At 46.2% G+C, this 15,278-nt stretch overlaps 1 protein-coding gene and 1 long non-coding RNA gene across 2 annotated transcripts in view; both read right to left on the bottom strand.

Annotated features, from left to right (window-relative positions):
* HDGFL3 (HDGF like 3) overlaps nt 1-13,470 on the bottom strand; it is an 88,220-nt gene extending 74,750 nt beyond the window's left edge. The window contains exon 1 of the mRNA XM_089685718.1: nt 13,083-13,470. Coding sequence (XP_089541844.1) covers nt 13,083-13,166 — 84 coding nt within the window. The 5' untranslated portion in view covers nt 13,167-13,470. The remainder of the gene's footprint in view (nt 1-13,082) is intronic.
* Nucleotides 7,770-12,951, bottom strand: LOC149455934 (uncharacterized). The gene is made up of 2 exons (XR_016313995.1): nt 11,884-12,951; nt 7,770-7,995 (listed from the first exon to the last, which is right to left on the bottom strand). It is a non-coding gene; the product is annotated as an uncharacterized LOC149455934 (long non-coding RNA).
* Nucleotides 13,471-15,278: the final 1,808 nt, after the last annotated feature.

Below are 15,278 nucleotides of genomic sequence, written 5' to 3'. Positions count from 1 at the left end.
GGACCCTCACCCAAAAAGGAGTTACCTTGTTTTTTCTTCCTCCTTCAGCCAGCTAAGAGATGGGTCAGAGGAGGACATCAATTGGTCTGCCCCTACCCACAGCCTCCTGGGATAATGCCACACATCCCAGGAGACTGCAGAACCTGTTTTAGAACAGGTCTTATCCCATGCATGTGTAGTAAGCAGTCAGCCGTGAGCCATCAGAAACTGACAGCTGGTTCCAGAGAAACAAAGATGGACAGAGTGGAGGAACAGGAACCCTGAGGAGCAGTAGCTGCATGGAAGACAATGCTGGACATCATGGGCTAGTCTTGTTCCTAACTATCAGCAGTGACAGTACTTGTAGCTGCTGACTTTTCATTTTCTTTCCTTGTAAACCATAAATGAAGCGCTGACAAACACCACAGCACAACATTTCTAAAACTGTGAACTGGGTAACATTAATGATATGAGCAAGTTTATTAGGAAACCTGGATTCCAAATATCACCCAAATCGCCCTCTCCTCCCAAGACCTCCTGCTTGCTAGCTCCCTTGTCTCCTCCTCTCATGCTTGTCTCCAAGACTTCTCCAGAGCCTCTTCCATCCTCTGGAACTCTCTACCTCAATCTGTTCAGCTATCTCCTACTCTGTCCACTTTTAGGCGATCCCTGAAAGCCTATAGCTGAATCTTCTATTTCTCTCATGAGTTCATCCCCCTCAGCAGGCCCGGACTGGGAAAAAAATAGGCCAGAGCATTTTAGGCTGAACAGCCAATTTCCGGGGTGTTGAGGGTGGAAGGGCATTTGCAGGGGGCAGTTGGTGATGGAATATTCACAGGGTCGGTCCTCCGCACTGTAATATAAAGAGGACTGCACTGTAAAGGGGCACTGTATTGATTACAGTCCCTTTATATCACAGTGCCCCTAAAAATCTAATCACAGTGCCCCCTATATATTCAAAGAGAAGGCCCAATCCAGCAGAGACATCCCCATATAGCAAAGAGACATCCCCATCCAGCAAAGAGACATCCCAATCCACAGAGACGGGATGTCTCTTTGCTGGACAGGAATGTCTCTTTGCTGGATGGGGATGTCCCTTCTTGGACTGGGCTCTTTGCTGGATTGGGATGTCTCTTTGCTGGACCCAACTGAGCAAAGACACAGCCCAGTCCAACAAAGAGACATCCCTGTCCAGCAAAGAGACATCCCGTCCAGCAAAGAGACATCCCATCCAGTAAACAGACAGCCCGTCCAGCAAAGAGATGGTTCGTCCAGCAAAGAGACAGCCCATCCAGAAAAGAGACAAAACGTCCAGCAAAGAGACAGCTCATCCAGCAGACATCCCATCCAGCAAAGAGACAGCTCAACCAGCAAAGAGGCAGCCCATCCAGCAAACCGACAGCCCAAGCCACCACTGCTACAGACCTGTCACAGTGTGCCCACCAGGGAAGGAGAGAGGCCGCCGTTGTCTCTTTAGTGCAGCTGTGTGCAGCGGCCCGGCCAAGGAGGTGTCTGTGTGTCCTTGGCTACTGCTTCCTACTCTTCACCGGAGCCGTCACTGCCTCTCCTCCTGTCGGCCCTGCTTTAGGAATATCCGTACAGCAGGAGGTGAGCGGCGGCCACGGTCTGTGTTAGCTCTGTCCATCTAGTGGCCAAAATGAAGTGTTTTCTCATTGAGGTATTTCAGAAAACTATACTAAATTTTGGCCACTAGGTGGAGCTGATGAAACAGTTGTTAATCTATTACAAAAATATGAGAAAATTTCATACATTTCATGGCTCTAATAGTTGTCCACTGAATGTTTTATAAATAGACCTCTATGTGTAGATCACCAGCATCCGTCGTATTTACAATAAATATTTACGGACTGGGAGTGTGAGCAGTGACATCAGCAGCAGCAGGCTTGCAAATACTGCTTCTCAGATGGCCTGTTATGCACTAGGACAGTCTTATGAGTTGCTGCTTTATCTTTATAGATGCAATTAAAATTATTTCAGTTTTACAGCCTGTTTCACAGCACACATGCACTTGTTTAAAACCATCACTAATTAAAAAAAAAAAAAAAAAAAAATATATATATATATATATATATATATATATAGACACACATACACACACAATCTATATTGCCAAAAGTATTGGGACACCCCTCCAAATCATTGGATTCAGGTGTTCCAATCACCTCCATGGCCACAGGTGTATAAAAATCAAGCACTTAGGCATGCAGACTGCTTCTACAAACATTTGTGAAAGAATTGGTCGCTCTCAGGATCTCAGTGAATACCGTGGTACCGTGATAGGTTGCCACCTCTGCAATAAGTCCATCTGTGACATTTCCTGGCTACTAAATATTCCACGGTCAGCTGTTAGTGGGATTATAACAAAGTGGAAGCAACTGGGAACAACAGCAACTCAGCCACAAAGTGGTAGGCCACATAAAATGACAGAGCAGGGTTCAGAGCATGCTGAAGCGCACAGTGCGCAGAAGTCGCCAACTGTCTGCAGAGTCAATAGCTAAAGACCTCCAAACTTTGTGTGGCCTTCAGATTAGCACAAGAGTGTGTGGAGAACTTCATGAAATGGGTTTCCATGGCCGAGCAGCTGCATCCAAGCCTTATATCACCAAGTGCAATGCAAAGCATCGGATGCAGTGGCGTAAAACATGCCGCCACTGGACTCTAGAGCAGTGGAGATGTGTTCTCTGGAGTGACCAATCACGCTTCTCTGTCTGGCAATCCGATGGACGTGTCTGGGTTTGGCAGCTGCCAGGAGAACGGTACTTGCCTGACTGCATTGTGCCAAGTGTAAAGTTTGGTGGAGGGAGATTATGGTGTGGGGTTGTTTTTCAGGGGTTGGGCTTGGCCCTTTAGTTCCAGTGAAGGAAACTCTTCAGGCATCAGCATACCAAGACATTTTGGACAATTTCACGCTCCCAACTTTGTGGGAACAGTTTGGGGATGGCCCCTTCCTGTTCCAACATGACTGCGCCCCAGAGCACAAAGCAAGGTCCATAAAGACATGGATGAGCAAGAGTCCTGACCTCAACCCGGTAGAACACCTTTGGGATGAATTAGAGCAGAGACCTTTTCATCCGACATCAGTGCCTGACCTCACAAATGTGCTTCTGGAAGAATGGTCAAACATTCCCATAGACACCCTCCTAAACCTTGTGGACGGCCTTCCCAGAAGAGTTGAAGCTGTTATAGCTAGAAAGGGCGGGCCAACTCAATATTGAACCCTATGGGCTAACACTAAGGCAGTCATCCCAATACTATTGGCAGTATAGTGTGTATGTGTATATATATATATATATACATACACACACTATATACTATATATATATATATATATATATATATATACATATACACACACAAAAATTTAAGATACAAGTTTAAGATACAAGTTCTCAACAGGTGGTAATTTCTCAGAGGATTCCTGCGATGCCTCTCTTTAAAATGGACCTTAAAGCTAGGATGCAAGGTTTGCTTTTTAAGTGGGCCAGCCACCCCCCCCCCTCTCTTTTTTAGAAAGGCTGCATGAATAAAGAACCTGTAGGGGGGTAAAAATGAAAAAGTATACTTACTTTTCCTCTGGCTGCTACCCACAACACCAAAGCAAAGGAAACATCATCCTCCTTCCTGCAAGATCTAGGAGGGAATGGAGGGAAAAGCACTCCAGGATCTTGTAGAGACAACATCTCCAGCACAGTGCTGCAGCATGTATTTGTGAGATTTGGAGTACTCATTATGCCCCGGGATCATGTTGGCAGGAGGATGATGACACCCTCTGCACTATGGAAGCAGGAGGAGAGGTAAGTATATTATGTACCTTTATTTCCTTTTCCCCCTAGTTTTTTTTTTAAGTGTAGGCTGTGTTTCATCAAGATGGTGGTGATGGGCATTTAAAAGTGCTTTAAAGAGTTGGTTCACCTTTACAGAAAATTTGTAAAGAAGGTGTCCTCCTAACACTGGACCTCCTCCCCAATTCACCCCCCCCCCCCCCCCATGATCCTCCGTTGTCAGACAGGGCATGCTGCTTCACTGGTCTGGGGATTTGAAATCCTCATGGCTTTCTCGCCTCTCTTTGCAGTGCTGACAGTATGAACTAGACAGATTGTGATTGGTCAATGCCATCCATGTGACGGTGCTGACCAACTGGAATCCCTCTGGTCCGTACTGGCTAAGCAATACAAAGAGGAGATTAAACTGTGGGGTTTCCAAATCCCCGCACCAATGAAGCGTCACGCTGGTGACTGACAGCGGAGGATCGTGGGACTCCAGTACAGCAGGACTAGGGGGGATGGGGAGAGGGTCCATGTTAAGTCACCTTACAGAATTTAGGTAACGGTGAACTAACACTTTCACAACTAACATTGGTGCAGCACCGTGCATGAAATGTGTTGGTGTGATGCAGTGCTATTCATTCTACATGGTATTCCAATTGCAGTACAAAAGGAGCTGAAGTCATATCCAAATCTAGACATTTCCCACAGAAGCCAAGTTTGGCTCAAACTTCTCCTGAGCCTCCATACTGGTCTTTTATTGTGACAGCGGGCCCTAAATGGCTAACAGGGGAGCCAAGGAGGTGGGAGGAGGCATAGCTAAGATCAGCCCTTACAGGTGAAAGTAATATTTGCATATCATTAAAGGCTGGTTCACACTATGAATCGCAGAGGAATGTGATTCACATGCAGTTCAGTGTGGTGCAATTTGAGCCCGTTTATTTTTTCAAATCGCACTGCACTGCACCAAAAGTAGTGCATGCAGTACTTTTGAAGATGTGCTGCAACCAGATCGCATGGTACTACTGTACCAAGTGATCTAGTTCAGGCAAACACACTGTGTTTGCAACCTGCATTTGGGGTGCCCTTAACACTGCCACCCACAGCACATCACAACTGCAGTGCGTTTTGAACACAATGTATTTCTGTGTGAATGGGGCTATAGGTTAGGTGAAAACCTAGCCTTGAAGTGGACCTTCCATGCCAAATGGAAGTTTAGCTTTTTTTCTAGCCCTTTTCCCCTTCTACCCCATATATTAAAAATGGCTTTAACACACCTTTGTAAATAAACAGAACACACAAGAAAAAAATAACCTTGGCCTGGGCCTGTTACACTTTTGGAAAGCATGGGTGACATTATCTGACTTTCTGCATAGCTGGGAGACAGGACTATGGCAAGAATGCTCTCATGCAATGGGCTGGATTGGATTTCAAGTTCCCAGCTAACCCAGAAGGCAGTGGTGAAGCAAAGTGTTGTCACCTACTCCTCCAGTTAATGTTTCAGGCTGGGGCCAATGTAATTTTTTTTTTCCTGGGAAATTTGTTTACATATGGCTTTTAAAAGGCATTTGTGTGGAGGGGATATGAGGCTTACAAAAAAATCCAAATCTCTGTTTGGCATGGAAAGCTAACTATGGGGTAGATGAACTAAAACTGGGGCACTTGGAATCTGGCACAGCTGTACATGGTAGCCAATTAGCCCCCAACTTCAGCTTGTTCAATTATGCTTAGACAATAAAACCTGGAAGCTGGTTTCTATGCAGAGCTGCACCAGATTTTGCACTCACCAGTTTTAGTAAATCAACCTCTATACCTCCTTGTCTGCTGAATGTTCTGACAAGCATTGTTCACTAATGATGCACCTTTCGTTATATACTCAGTCTGGATTGCCAAAGTTTTCAGCAGAACAAATGTTCCAGAAAAAAAAAACCATGCAGCCCCTTAACGAGGTCATTATTTAGATGGCCAGCGCAGAGGTTAGTAATTAGTACTTCTGCCATGCAGGACTGAGTTCCCTGGTTTGAATCCTGGTCAGGACACTATCTGCATGGAGTTTGCCTGTTCTCCATGTGCTTGTGTGGGTTTCCTTCCACTCCAAAGGTTTATTACATTGACTCTATGGGGTTATTTACTAAAACTGGAAAGTGCAAAGACTGGTGCAGCTGTGCTTGTTAGCCAATCAGCTCTCAAGTTTTAGTAAATGAACCCCTATGTATGGGTGGGTATGCAGGTGAAAAAAGAACCTTAAGATTGTAAGCTCCTTGAGGGCAGAGACTGATATAAATGTATCGTATGTAAAGTTCTATGTAAACTCTCAGTGCTACAAATACCTGTAATAAGAAAAACACATGTACGTATACAATATGTAAAGCACTGCGCAAGGCCTCATTAGCAGTTGAAGTGGTGTGTGTTTATGTGACCAGAACCTGATCTCAGGGATGAGCTGGATTTGGTCTGAACCCAGTTCAGCAGGAGCTATGGGAAGGTGTGGCCGTAGCATTCCCAGCATCTGCAAATGGACGGGAATTCTCATGAGGTCATTTACCTGCTATGGAAATTAGTGGTCAATGTCATGTAACCATATTAATCCAATGACATCACAAACATCCCTGCTTCTTTGCGTACATGCAGATGTATGGTGGGGAAAGCCCCACCCACAGCTTACCAGACCACTGAGAATGCCATCATGTGACAGCTTCCCATGGGTTCAGATGGAACCCATCTCATCCCTAACGGACAGGAGTCTGCATAGACACGGCTGTACAAATCAATGACAAGCTGCGGCTGTACGCTGGTAATCACACATCTGAGCGTTTGCATGTGTACAGGAATGGATAAAAACCGATTCTGGGGAATTCATAAAGAGTGTTTTAGACATTCTTTAGAATCTGGTCACTTCTGTGCACAATAAATGCCATTGTAGGGAACAGAATTATATAGCTGTGGGAGACAGGTACATCTGTGAATCTGTGGCATGTGGGGGGGGGGTCTTCATTGCATGGTCAGCCGCTTGCTAACTAGAATGCCATGTGCTCTGCAACTGACAGCTTCATTGCAATCAACAACTCATCCTTGGCCAACAGTTTAACCTAAACAAAGGGATTTTATTACCCATATGTGGACAATTATGTCAGTCAACAACCAGCCCCTTTGTTTACATTCAGCCGCCAGCCAAATAATTTCCGTGAGAAGCTGAATGGGGCTGGGGATGCATCACCTGCTGACAGCAGTGACAACTAGAATCCTAGCAATCCAGGAGCACAGTGCCGGAGCTGTCACATTTATAGCAGCTTCCCCGCACATATGCCACACTCTGTGCACTGGCGTCTCCGTGCTCCAACCAGGAGTTGGACTTAATCACCACCAACTTCCTCATCTGTGAACTGACGGTAATTCTTTTTGTATCTGTTGTAGCCATAACAAGGGTAGTTGATGCTCGGAGTAGGGAAGTCGATGCTTGGAATAAACGTCCAGTAGACGTAGTGAGCCAGTCAACAAGTGAAACCTAGTTCGCACTAATGCGATGCGGGAAACACAGCAAATCCTGTGTGTTTCCTGCCCCCACATTGCAATTACATGGCGTCCATAGATCTGGTATGGATGTCAAAGTTACATTAATGACACCCTGAAATGGATCGAAAAACGCATTGATTGCCAGAAATCAGACCGCATGGGTGAGAACACCCATGCAATGCAAATCAGGTTCGGAAAAAAAGGGTCCTGCGCCATTCTGGTGCAGATGAGATGCAATTTGAGCCATACAAAATGTATGGCTCAAACCGCACCACACAGACATCACATGTGATATGCACAGGAGTACGATTCCTGTGAGAATCACATGCGGTGTCCCGCACCAAACAAGTGTGAACCTAGACTAAATGGCTTCAAACATGCTGAGTATAGATCTATATGCAAAAAAGTTAAACTGCACTGCATCTGAGCGTCACAAACCAAAAATTCTATTTAATTCCTTTTTAATATTCAAAGCAAACTCAACCATCCATCCATGTCTCCATGTTTTATTATGCTGAGAAATCATTTTGAAAAACACCTCCTGGCATTTCTGGCAGTGGCCATCTTGAGTAAGGGCAGATGATTCATGTATCATTTACTTCCTGGAATCCATCTGCTCCTAGCTCAGGCATAGGCTGAGCTGGGGACCCTCGCTCCTCTCCTGAAGACTCCTGGGACGTTTGACATCATTTGCCTATGCATGGGAACCAGGAAGTAACTGAAGAAATGTAAAAAAAAGCTTAAAACAAGTACAGTGCTCAGCATAAATGAGTACACCCAAACAAATTTGTCAGATAACCTTTACTTTTCTTTCAGAATCAACATTTTCTATGGGACACTATACTATAACATACTCCCACAAATGCGGGACATTGATTGCAAACAAGATTTGTTAATTTGCACACATAAAAAGTATTTTTCCTAACAAATTCAATCAAGACCATGTTGCAAAAATGAATACACCCCAATGAAAGTCTTAGTTGCAAAGCTAAATTTTAGACAACAAAATCCTAATTAACAAGAATTCAACTACAGCTGTGTCTAATTATTCATTAAACAGGTGTCCAGCAGACAGTTAATTATAAAAGGGCGTTACTTAAAGTGTTACTAAACCCAGGACCCGGCATTCACTACATCTGGCATCACACAGTACACAGAACATGGAAATGCAATTATTTTAGTAAATATAAACTGCTAAATACCTTTTCTCATCAGCAGTTACAGCAGTCTTGTGACTTCTATCAGTGTCTGGCTGAGCACTGGTTAAAGCTTGTAGGAGGGGTTTTCACTCTCCTCTCACTGCCCTATGAGATTGTATAATCCCTGACCCTCCATTTGGACAGTTCTATCAAGAGATGAAATGGGGGCTGTGGAAGAAGGGGAGGATCAGAGAAGACAAGCTCAAACATCCTTTTTACACAAAGCAGAGGATTAAGCCCTTAAGTTTCACAGTGAGTATAACAAGCATGCTCTACTGCATATACAGACTGATTTTACTGTTGTAGGTTTAGTAACACTTTAACAAAGAAAAGCCCTTCCCATTTTATGCTGTCAGCAATGGCACCACATGAAAGAGAAATGTCACAAGGCCTAAGAAAAAAAATCATTTCTTTACACAAGAATGGTGAAGGCTACAAGATCAGCAAAGCTTTACTTATCAGTCAGAATTCGGTAGCAAAAGTGATACAAAAATTTAACAAAGATGGCACTGCAATCATCTCATAGAAACATCCAGGCCATCCATGGAAGTTAACACCTTTACAGGAACGTCTTCTGATGAGAAGGGTTGAAGAAATTCGCCATGCAAGTTCACTGCAGTTAGCTAAAGAAGTAGAAAGCCAAACTGGGGTGATTGTTTCCTGTGACACAATACGGCGTACACTGAAGAAAAATGGCATGCATGGGTGTTGTCCACAAAGGAAGCCCATGCACAAAAAAAGCCCGCCTATAATTTGCCAGGGCCCATGCTGAAAAAAAAAAGACTACTGGGACTCTGTACTCTGGAGTGATGAGACCAAAATAAATGTTTTTGGAACTGATGGCTTAAAAACTGTATGGTGTCACAAAGGTGAGGAGTACAAAGAAAAATGCATGGTGCCCACAGTGAAACACGGCAATGGCAGTGTCCTTCTGTGGGGCTGCATGAGTGCTGCTGGTGTCGGGGAGCTGCATTTCATCGATGGCATCATGAATTCACAGATGTACGGCTCTATGTTGAAAGAGACGATGCTACCATCATTCCGTGTCCTTGGTCGTCGTGCACTTTTCCAACATGACAATGATCCAAAACAAACATCTAAGGCCACTGTTGCATTTCTGAAGAAGAACAGGGTGAAAGTGATAAAGTGGCCAAGTATGTCTCCTATTCTGAACCCAATCCAACACCTATGGGGAATTCTGAAGAGACAAGTTGAGCATCACTCTCCATCCAGCATCCAGGCTCTAAAATAGATTGTTCTTGAAGAATGGGAAAAGATAGATGTTGCATTATGTTGCCAACTTATTCATTCCATGCTAGAAGACTTGGTGCTGTCCTTACAAATCATGGAGGTCATACCAAATACTAGATGGAGTCGTTTTTATTGTGGGGTGTATTCATTTTTGCATCAACTAATTTGAGTAAAACTGAAGATTTTGTAATCTAAGTTATATTATTAATCTTACTTTCATGTAATAAGCTAAACAAATGTTCTAGAAAACTCAGTTTTGTCAAAAGGTTGGAAATAGTTCTTGTGTTCATTGAGATATTGATTAAAATCTTACTTTTCAGAAGGGGTGTACTCATTTATGCTGAGCACTGTATATATGATACTTTCCTATCTATTTACTAATGCTAGCAGCATAAGGATTAAAAATAGTCAGCGTTGATTGAGAGTGAATTTCTGCTTTAATGAAAACAACAAACAAAACAAAAAAAAAAAGGACAGATTCAACGGACCACTCTGTTTTCTGCCGTCACTTTTCTATGTCTCTAAAAGTGGCGGTAGCAGGAACTACCAGAATTTGGTGCACAAGCCGGCATTGGTACCCAAACTGGCGCACAGCTTTCAAAAAATAGGCGCAGGCCATGTTAACCCCTTCCCATCCACTGTGGCCCCTTAACTGGGTCTTAGGCCAGATTGACATCCATCCCTGTCTGCTGTTATGTTTCTTCATTTGCATTGCAGAGCGTTTACAGTATTCTGTTGGAAGTCTCAGTGTATGAAAATGCAGAGAAAAGGGGACATGCCTCATTTTTTACTGATGGGCTGCAGAGGTCAGACGGCCTCACTGACTAACACTGCTTATGACACATGTGCTGTTTTCCTTTACAACGCACATGACGGTGTGAACGGGACCCTAAAGTAGAACTAAAGTCTAACTTCTACAATTGTGAGCAGGATGTGAGCAGGTGCGATGTTTACTGCAGCAGAGACACGCAATGTTTCTTCTGCAATAACAAACTTACCTGCCTGCTCGCAGTCTTCTTTAACATCCTGCCGCCCACATAATGTGGCAGCAAAGAGGGTGGGCTTTGACTTCCACATGTTGCACATATGTATCCTGGGGTGACACTGGTTTCTGTGCAGAGAGCGTGCTCAGTGTGCACTCCCAGGACAGACTGAGCTATAAATGACAGCTCTCAGCCCACACTAATGAACAGGATCCTGCATGCTTGGCTCCTAATCACATGACCACTCTGACAACCAATTACAGGGGTCACATAATCAGGTAGTCCTCCCTGCCCCCCAGGTGTAATAGTTGAGACACTGGGGCAGGCAGGAAGGGGTTAGATGTACACTGAGCTGAGCATGTGCAGCTCAATATACATTTTTGGCATGGTGCCCGTGTGCTGGGATGACTGAATGCAGGAATTACATCATCCTGTGCCGGCCAATCAAAAAGGCAGCAGACCAGCACCCTGAAGAAACTGAGAAGGGGCCATCGTCGGTGAGTGACCTTTGTTTAGGAACGTTGGGAGTTCAGGTAAGTATTGCAGATTTAAGGTCCGCTTTAAGGTGGGGGGGTGGACTTCCAGTTGTGATTGGCTGTCACAGGGGGTCACAAGATCAGGAGCCCACCCCACTGACTCCTGTGATTGGCTGTCACAGGGATCACAAGATCAGGAGCCCACCCCACTGACTCCTGTGATTGGCTGTCACAGGGATCACAAGATCAGGAGCCCATCCCACTGACTTCAGTGACTGGCTGTCACAGGGATCACAAGATCCGGAGCCCATCCCACTGACTCCAGTGATTGGCTGTCACAGGGTTTAAAAGATCCGGAGCCCATCCCATGGACTCCTAACCATAACTAGAGACGGGGATCTGTCGGTGACACCTTGGTCACTGGTCCGGGAGTGCACTCTCAGCACAGAACCCTTGGCTGCCATGAACATAATGGTGGGGTGTTAGGGCCCACCTCCCTGCGTTCCATGCCCAGCAAGAGGTCAAAGGGGCCATACTGCTAGAATAGCATCTTTATGCGTTTACTGGATTGTGTCTGGGGCCGCTCATCCCTCCCTGTACTCATGTAAACACTGGGATGGACGGTGACACATGTACAGCCGCAGCCTGACACTGATTTGTATGCACACGCCTGTCCCTCCGGGACACATAAACACACCTTTCTCTGTGCCGGAGAATGAGGCCCCCACTGCCGGGTGATAGAAAGACCTAAAACAAATGAAATAAAGGGTTATAAATGTGAAAACAATAATGGGGGAGGGGTACACGGTGTGATGGGGGACCCTCAGTGGTGTCATGTGATCTCTGGTGATGGGGGGCTCATGTCACATGATCTCCAGTGATATGGCCCCTCATATCATGTGATCTCTGGTGATGGGGGGGCTCATGTCATGTGATATCCGGTGACGGAGCCCCTCATGTCATGTAATCTCCAGTGATTATTATTATTATACAGTATTTATAAAGCTCCAATAGTTCGCTCAGCGCTGTACATTACAAAGGGGGACAGAACATGTGACAGAACAATACCAATACACTGCAAAACATGAGGGGATCAAGGGCCCTGCTCCCTTCATGTCATGTGATGTCTGGTGACGGGGCCCCTCACGTCATGTGATGTCTGGAGATGGGGCCCCTCATGTGATGTCCGGAGATGGGGCCCCTCATGTGATGTCCGGAGATGGGGCCCCTCATATCATGTGATGTACGTTGACAGGGCCCCTCACGTGATGCCTGGTGATGGGGCCCCTCACGTGATGTCCGGTGATGGGGCCCCTCACGTGATGTCCGGTGATGGGGCCCCTCACGTCATGTGATGTCCGGTGATGGGGCCCCTCACGTGATATCTGGTGACAGGCCCCTCAGGTCATGTGATGTCCGGTGATGGGGCCCCTCACGTCATGTGATGTCTGGTGACGAGGCCCCTCATGTCATGTGATATCCGGTGATGGGGCCCCTCACGTGATATCTGATGATGGGCCCCTCATGTCATGTCATGTCCGGTGACGGGGCCCCTCACGTCATGTGATGTCCGATGATGGGGCCCCTCACGTCATGTGATGTCCGGTGACGGGGCCCCTCACGTCATGTGATATCTGGTGATGGGGCCCCTCACGTCATGTGATGTCCGGTGACGGGGCCCCTCACGTCATGTGATGTCCGGTGATGGGGCCCCTCACGTCATGTGATGTCCGGTCAGACCCCCCCATGGTCGGTGTATAGCTGATGTGGGGTGAGGAAGGTGAAGATGATGAAGATGCTGAGTGATGGGCGGACAGACATCCCCTCCCCCTCCTCACCTGTCCCCCGCCCTCTCCCGGTCTCTCCTCAGCCCCGCCCCTCAGCGGGCACACTCACCCGGGCCGGCCAGTGCGGGTATCCCTTCATCTTGGCGAAGACCAGCTCTCCCGCCTTGTAGTCCCGTGGCCTGGGCCGAGCCATTGTGTCCTCGTCCAGCCCTGACACCAACCTTCCGCCCTGCGGCAGCCGCTGTGGTGATGGAGATGGAGGAGGAGGAAGATGGGGGAGGAGGACACACGGGGGTACCAAAGGCCCCTCACTGATCAGCTCCCCTCAGCAGCGCCCCTGTGTACACGGAGCAGGAGGTCTCCTCCACCGCAGGCCCTTCCCCCCTCAGTGCACCGACCAAACCCCTTCTTCTCCTTCCCTCCTTCTCCCGTCACACCGACCGCCACCGTCAGCTCTATGGCGCTGCGAGGAACAACACAGGACTTCTCCTCCAGCGGAGCGGGCGGGGACCGCACACTAAATATCCGGCTAGGTAGTTGTACGGCGCGCGTTGCTCCAGCTGGTGGATCTTCTGGTTGGCGGAGGTTCCTTGATGTGAAAACTGAGACGGGAGGGAGCTTACAAACATCTCATCTATAGGTCACCCATCAGTATCTGTGCCAAAGGAGCTTACAATCTAGTCTCCACGCTATACCTAAGGCTGCATTCACACCTGCGCAACACAATGTGTCACTTTTTTTTCATGACATGCGACAGCATAGGGCAGCCCATTCACTTGCATGGGCCCTGTGCATGACAATTGCGCCAAAGTAGCTCCTGCACCATTTCCTTGTAGCTGTGAGCCTCTCGCATTTTTGCAGTGTGCGTTATGACGTGTTTTTTGCATGTTTACCAGAAGACAAAGGTGTGAATGGAGCCTATGCCCCCGTTCACGCCAATGCGATTTGTCATGCGATTTCACAGTTCAAAATCACATGCCAAGTCTACCCTATTTGTGCCTAAGAAACCATTCAAATCAGTGTGACTTCAACTTGCACCACTTTTGAAAAAGGTCCCTGCACTATTTTTGGCAGTTTCATGTGCGACTTGCATTGACATGAAGTTGCATAGATGGCGGTGAGCCACGCATGAAATCGCACTGACCGGTGACTTTGAAATTGCTCAACTCAGCTGAAGTAGTACAATTTCAAGGCTTCTGGTCAGTGAGATTTCATGTGCGGCTTACCGACATCTATGCGACTTCATGCACAGATGTCAATGCAAGTCGCACACGAAATCGCCAGAAATAGAATAGGACCCTTTTTTAAAATTATTGAACTGATTTGAACGGTTCCATAGGCACAAATAGGGTGCGACTTGTGATGCCATTTTGAACTGTCAAATTGAACGGGGGCTTATGCAGGCCATAGATGGGTCGAAAATCGGCCGATTTCTCGGCCGAAAATAAAATTGGCCGATTTTCGGATCGTTAGTGGGCGATTTGGTCGGCCGTTTTTCGGTATTTTGGCCGTTTTTTTTTTTCGGTAAAGTTGGAAAAAAAATCGGCCGATTTTGCCGATCGGCCGATTTTCGCGGCAATTAGTGGGCAAATCGGCCGATTTTTTACCGATAAAAAATCTGCGCATGAGCAGTGACCTGCAAGAGGAAGACAAAAAGAAGAAAAAGAAGAGGAAGACGATGAAGAAGAGGATGAAGAAGAGGATGATGAAGAAGAGGATGAAGAAGAAGAAGAGGATGAAGAAGAAGAGGATGAAGAAGAAGATGAGGATGATGAAGAAGAAGAGGATGAGGATGATGAAGAAGAAGAGGATGAGGATGAAGAAGATGAAGAAGAGGATGAAGAAGATGAGGATGAAGAAGAGGATGAGGATGCAGAAGAAGAAGAAGAGGAGGATGAGGATGAAGAAGAGGATGAGGATGATGATGAAGAAGAAGAGGATGAGGATGATGATGAAGAAGAAGAATAGGATGAGGATGCAGAAGAAGAAGAGGATGAGGATGAAGAAGAGGATGAGGATGAAGAAGAAGAAGATGAGGATGAAGAGGAGGATGAGGATGAAGAAGAAGAAGAAGTAGGATGAAAATAAGAAGAATTCCAGTCCAGCAAAAAGTGTCTGCAGAGAGCTCCGCTATTTCTGACAGTTCTCTGACAGTTCCTTGACATTTACAGCGGTTGAAACATTGTATCTATTTGTTTCCGAATAAAAACATCTGTATCCTAAATGGAAACAAATAGATACATTGCTGCAACTTCTATAAATGTCAAGGAACTGTCAGAGAACTGTCAAAGAAATAGCAGAGCTC

This window comes from Staurois parvus, unplaced genomic scaffold, assembly GCF_062004578.1.
Source record: "Staurois parvus isolate SC_StPar_1 unplaced genomic scaffold, SC_StPar_1.0 ptg000381l, whole genome shotgun sequence".
Taxonomy (NCBI): domain Eukaryota; kingdom Metazoa; phylum Chordata; class Amphibia; order Anura; family Ranidae; genus Staurois; species Staurois parvus.
Note: the sequence above shows the minus strand (reverse complement) of the source record. Positions and strands in the feature narration are given on the sequence as shown.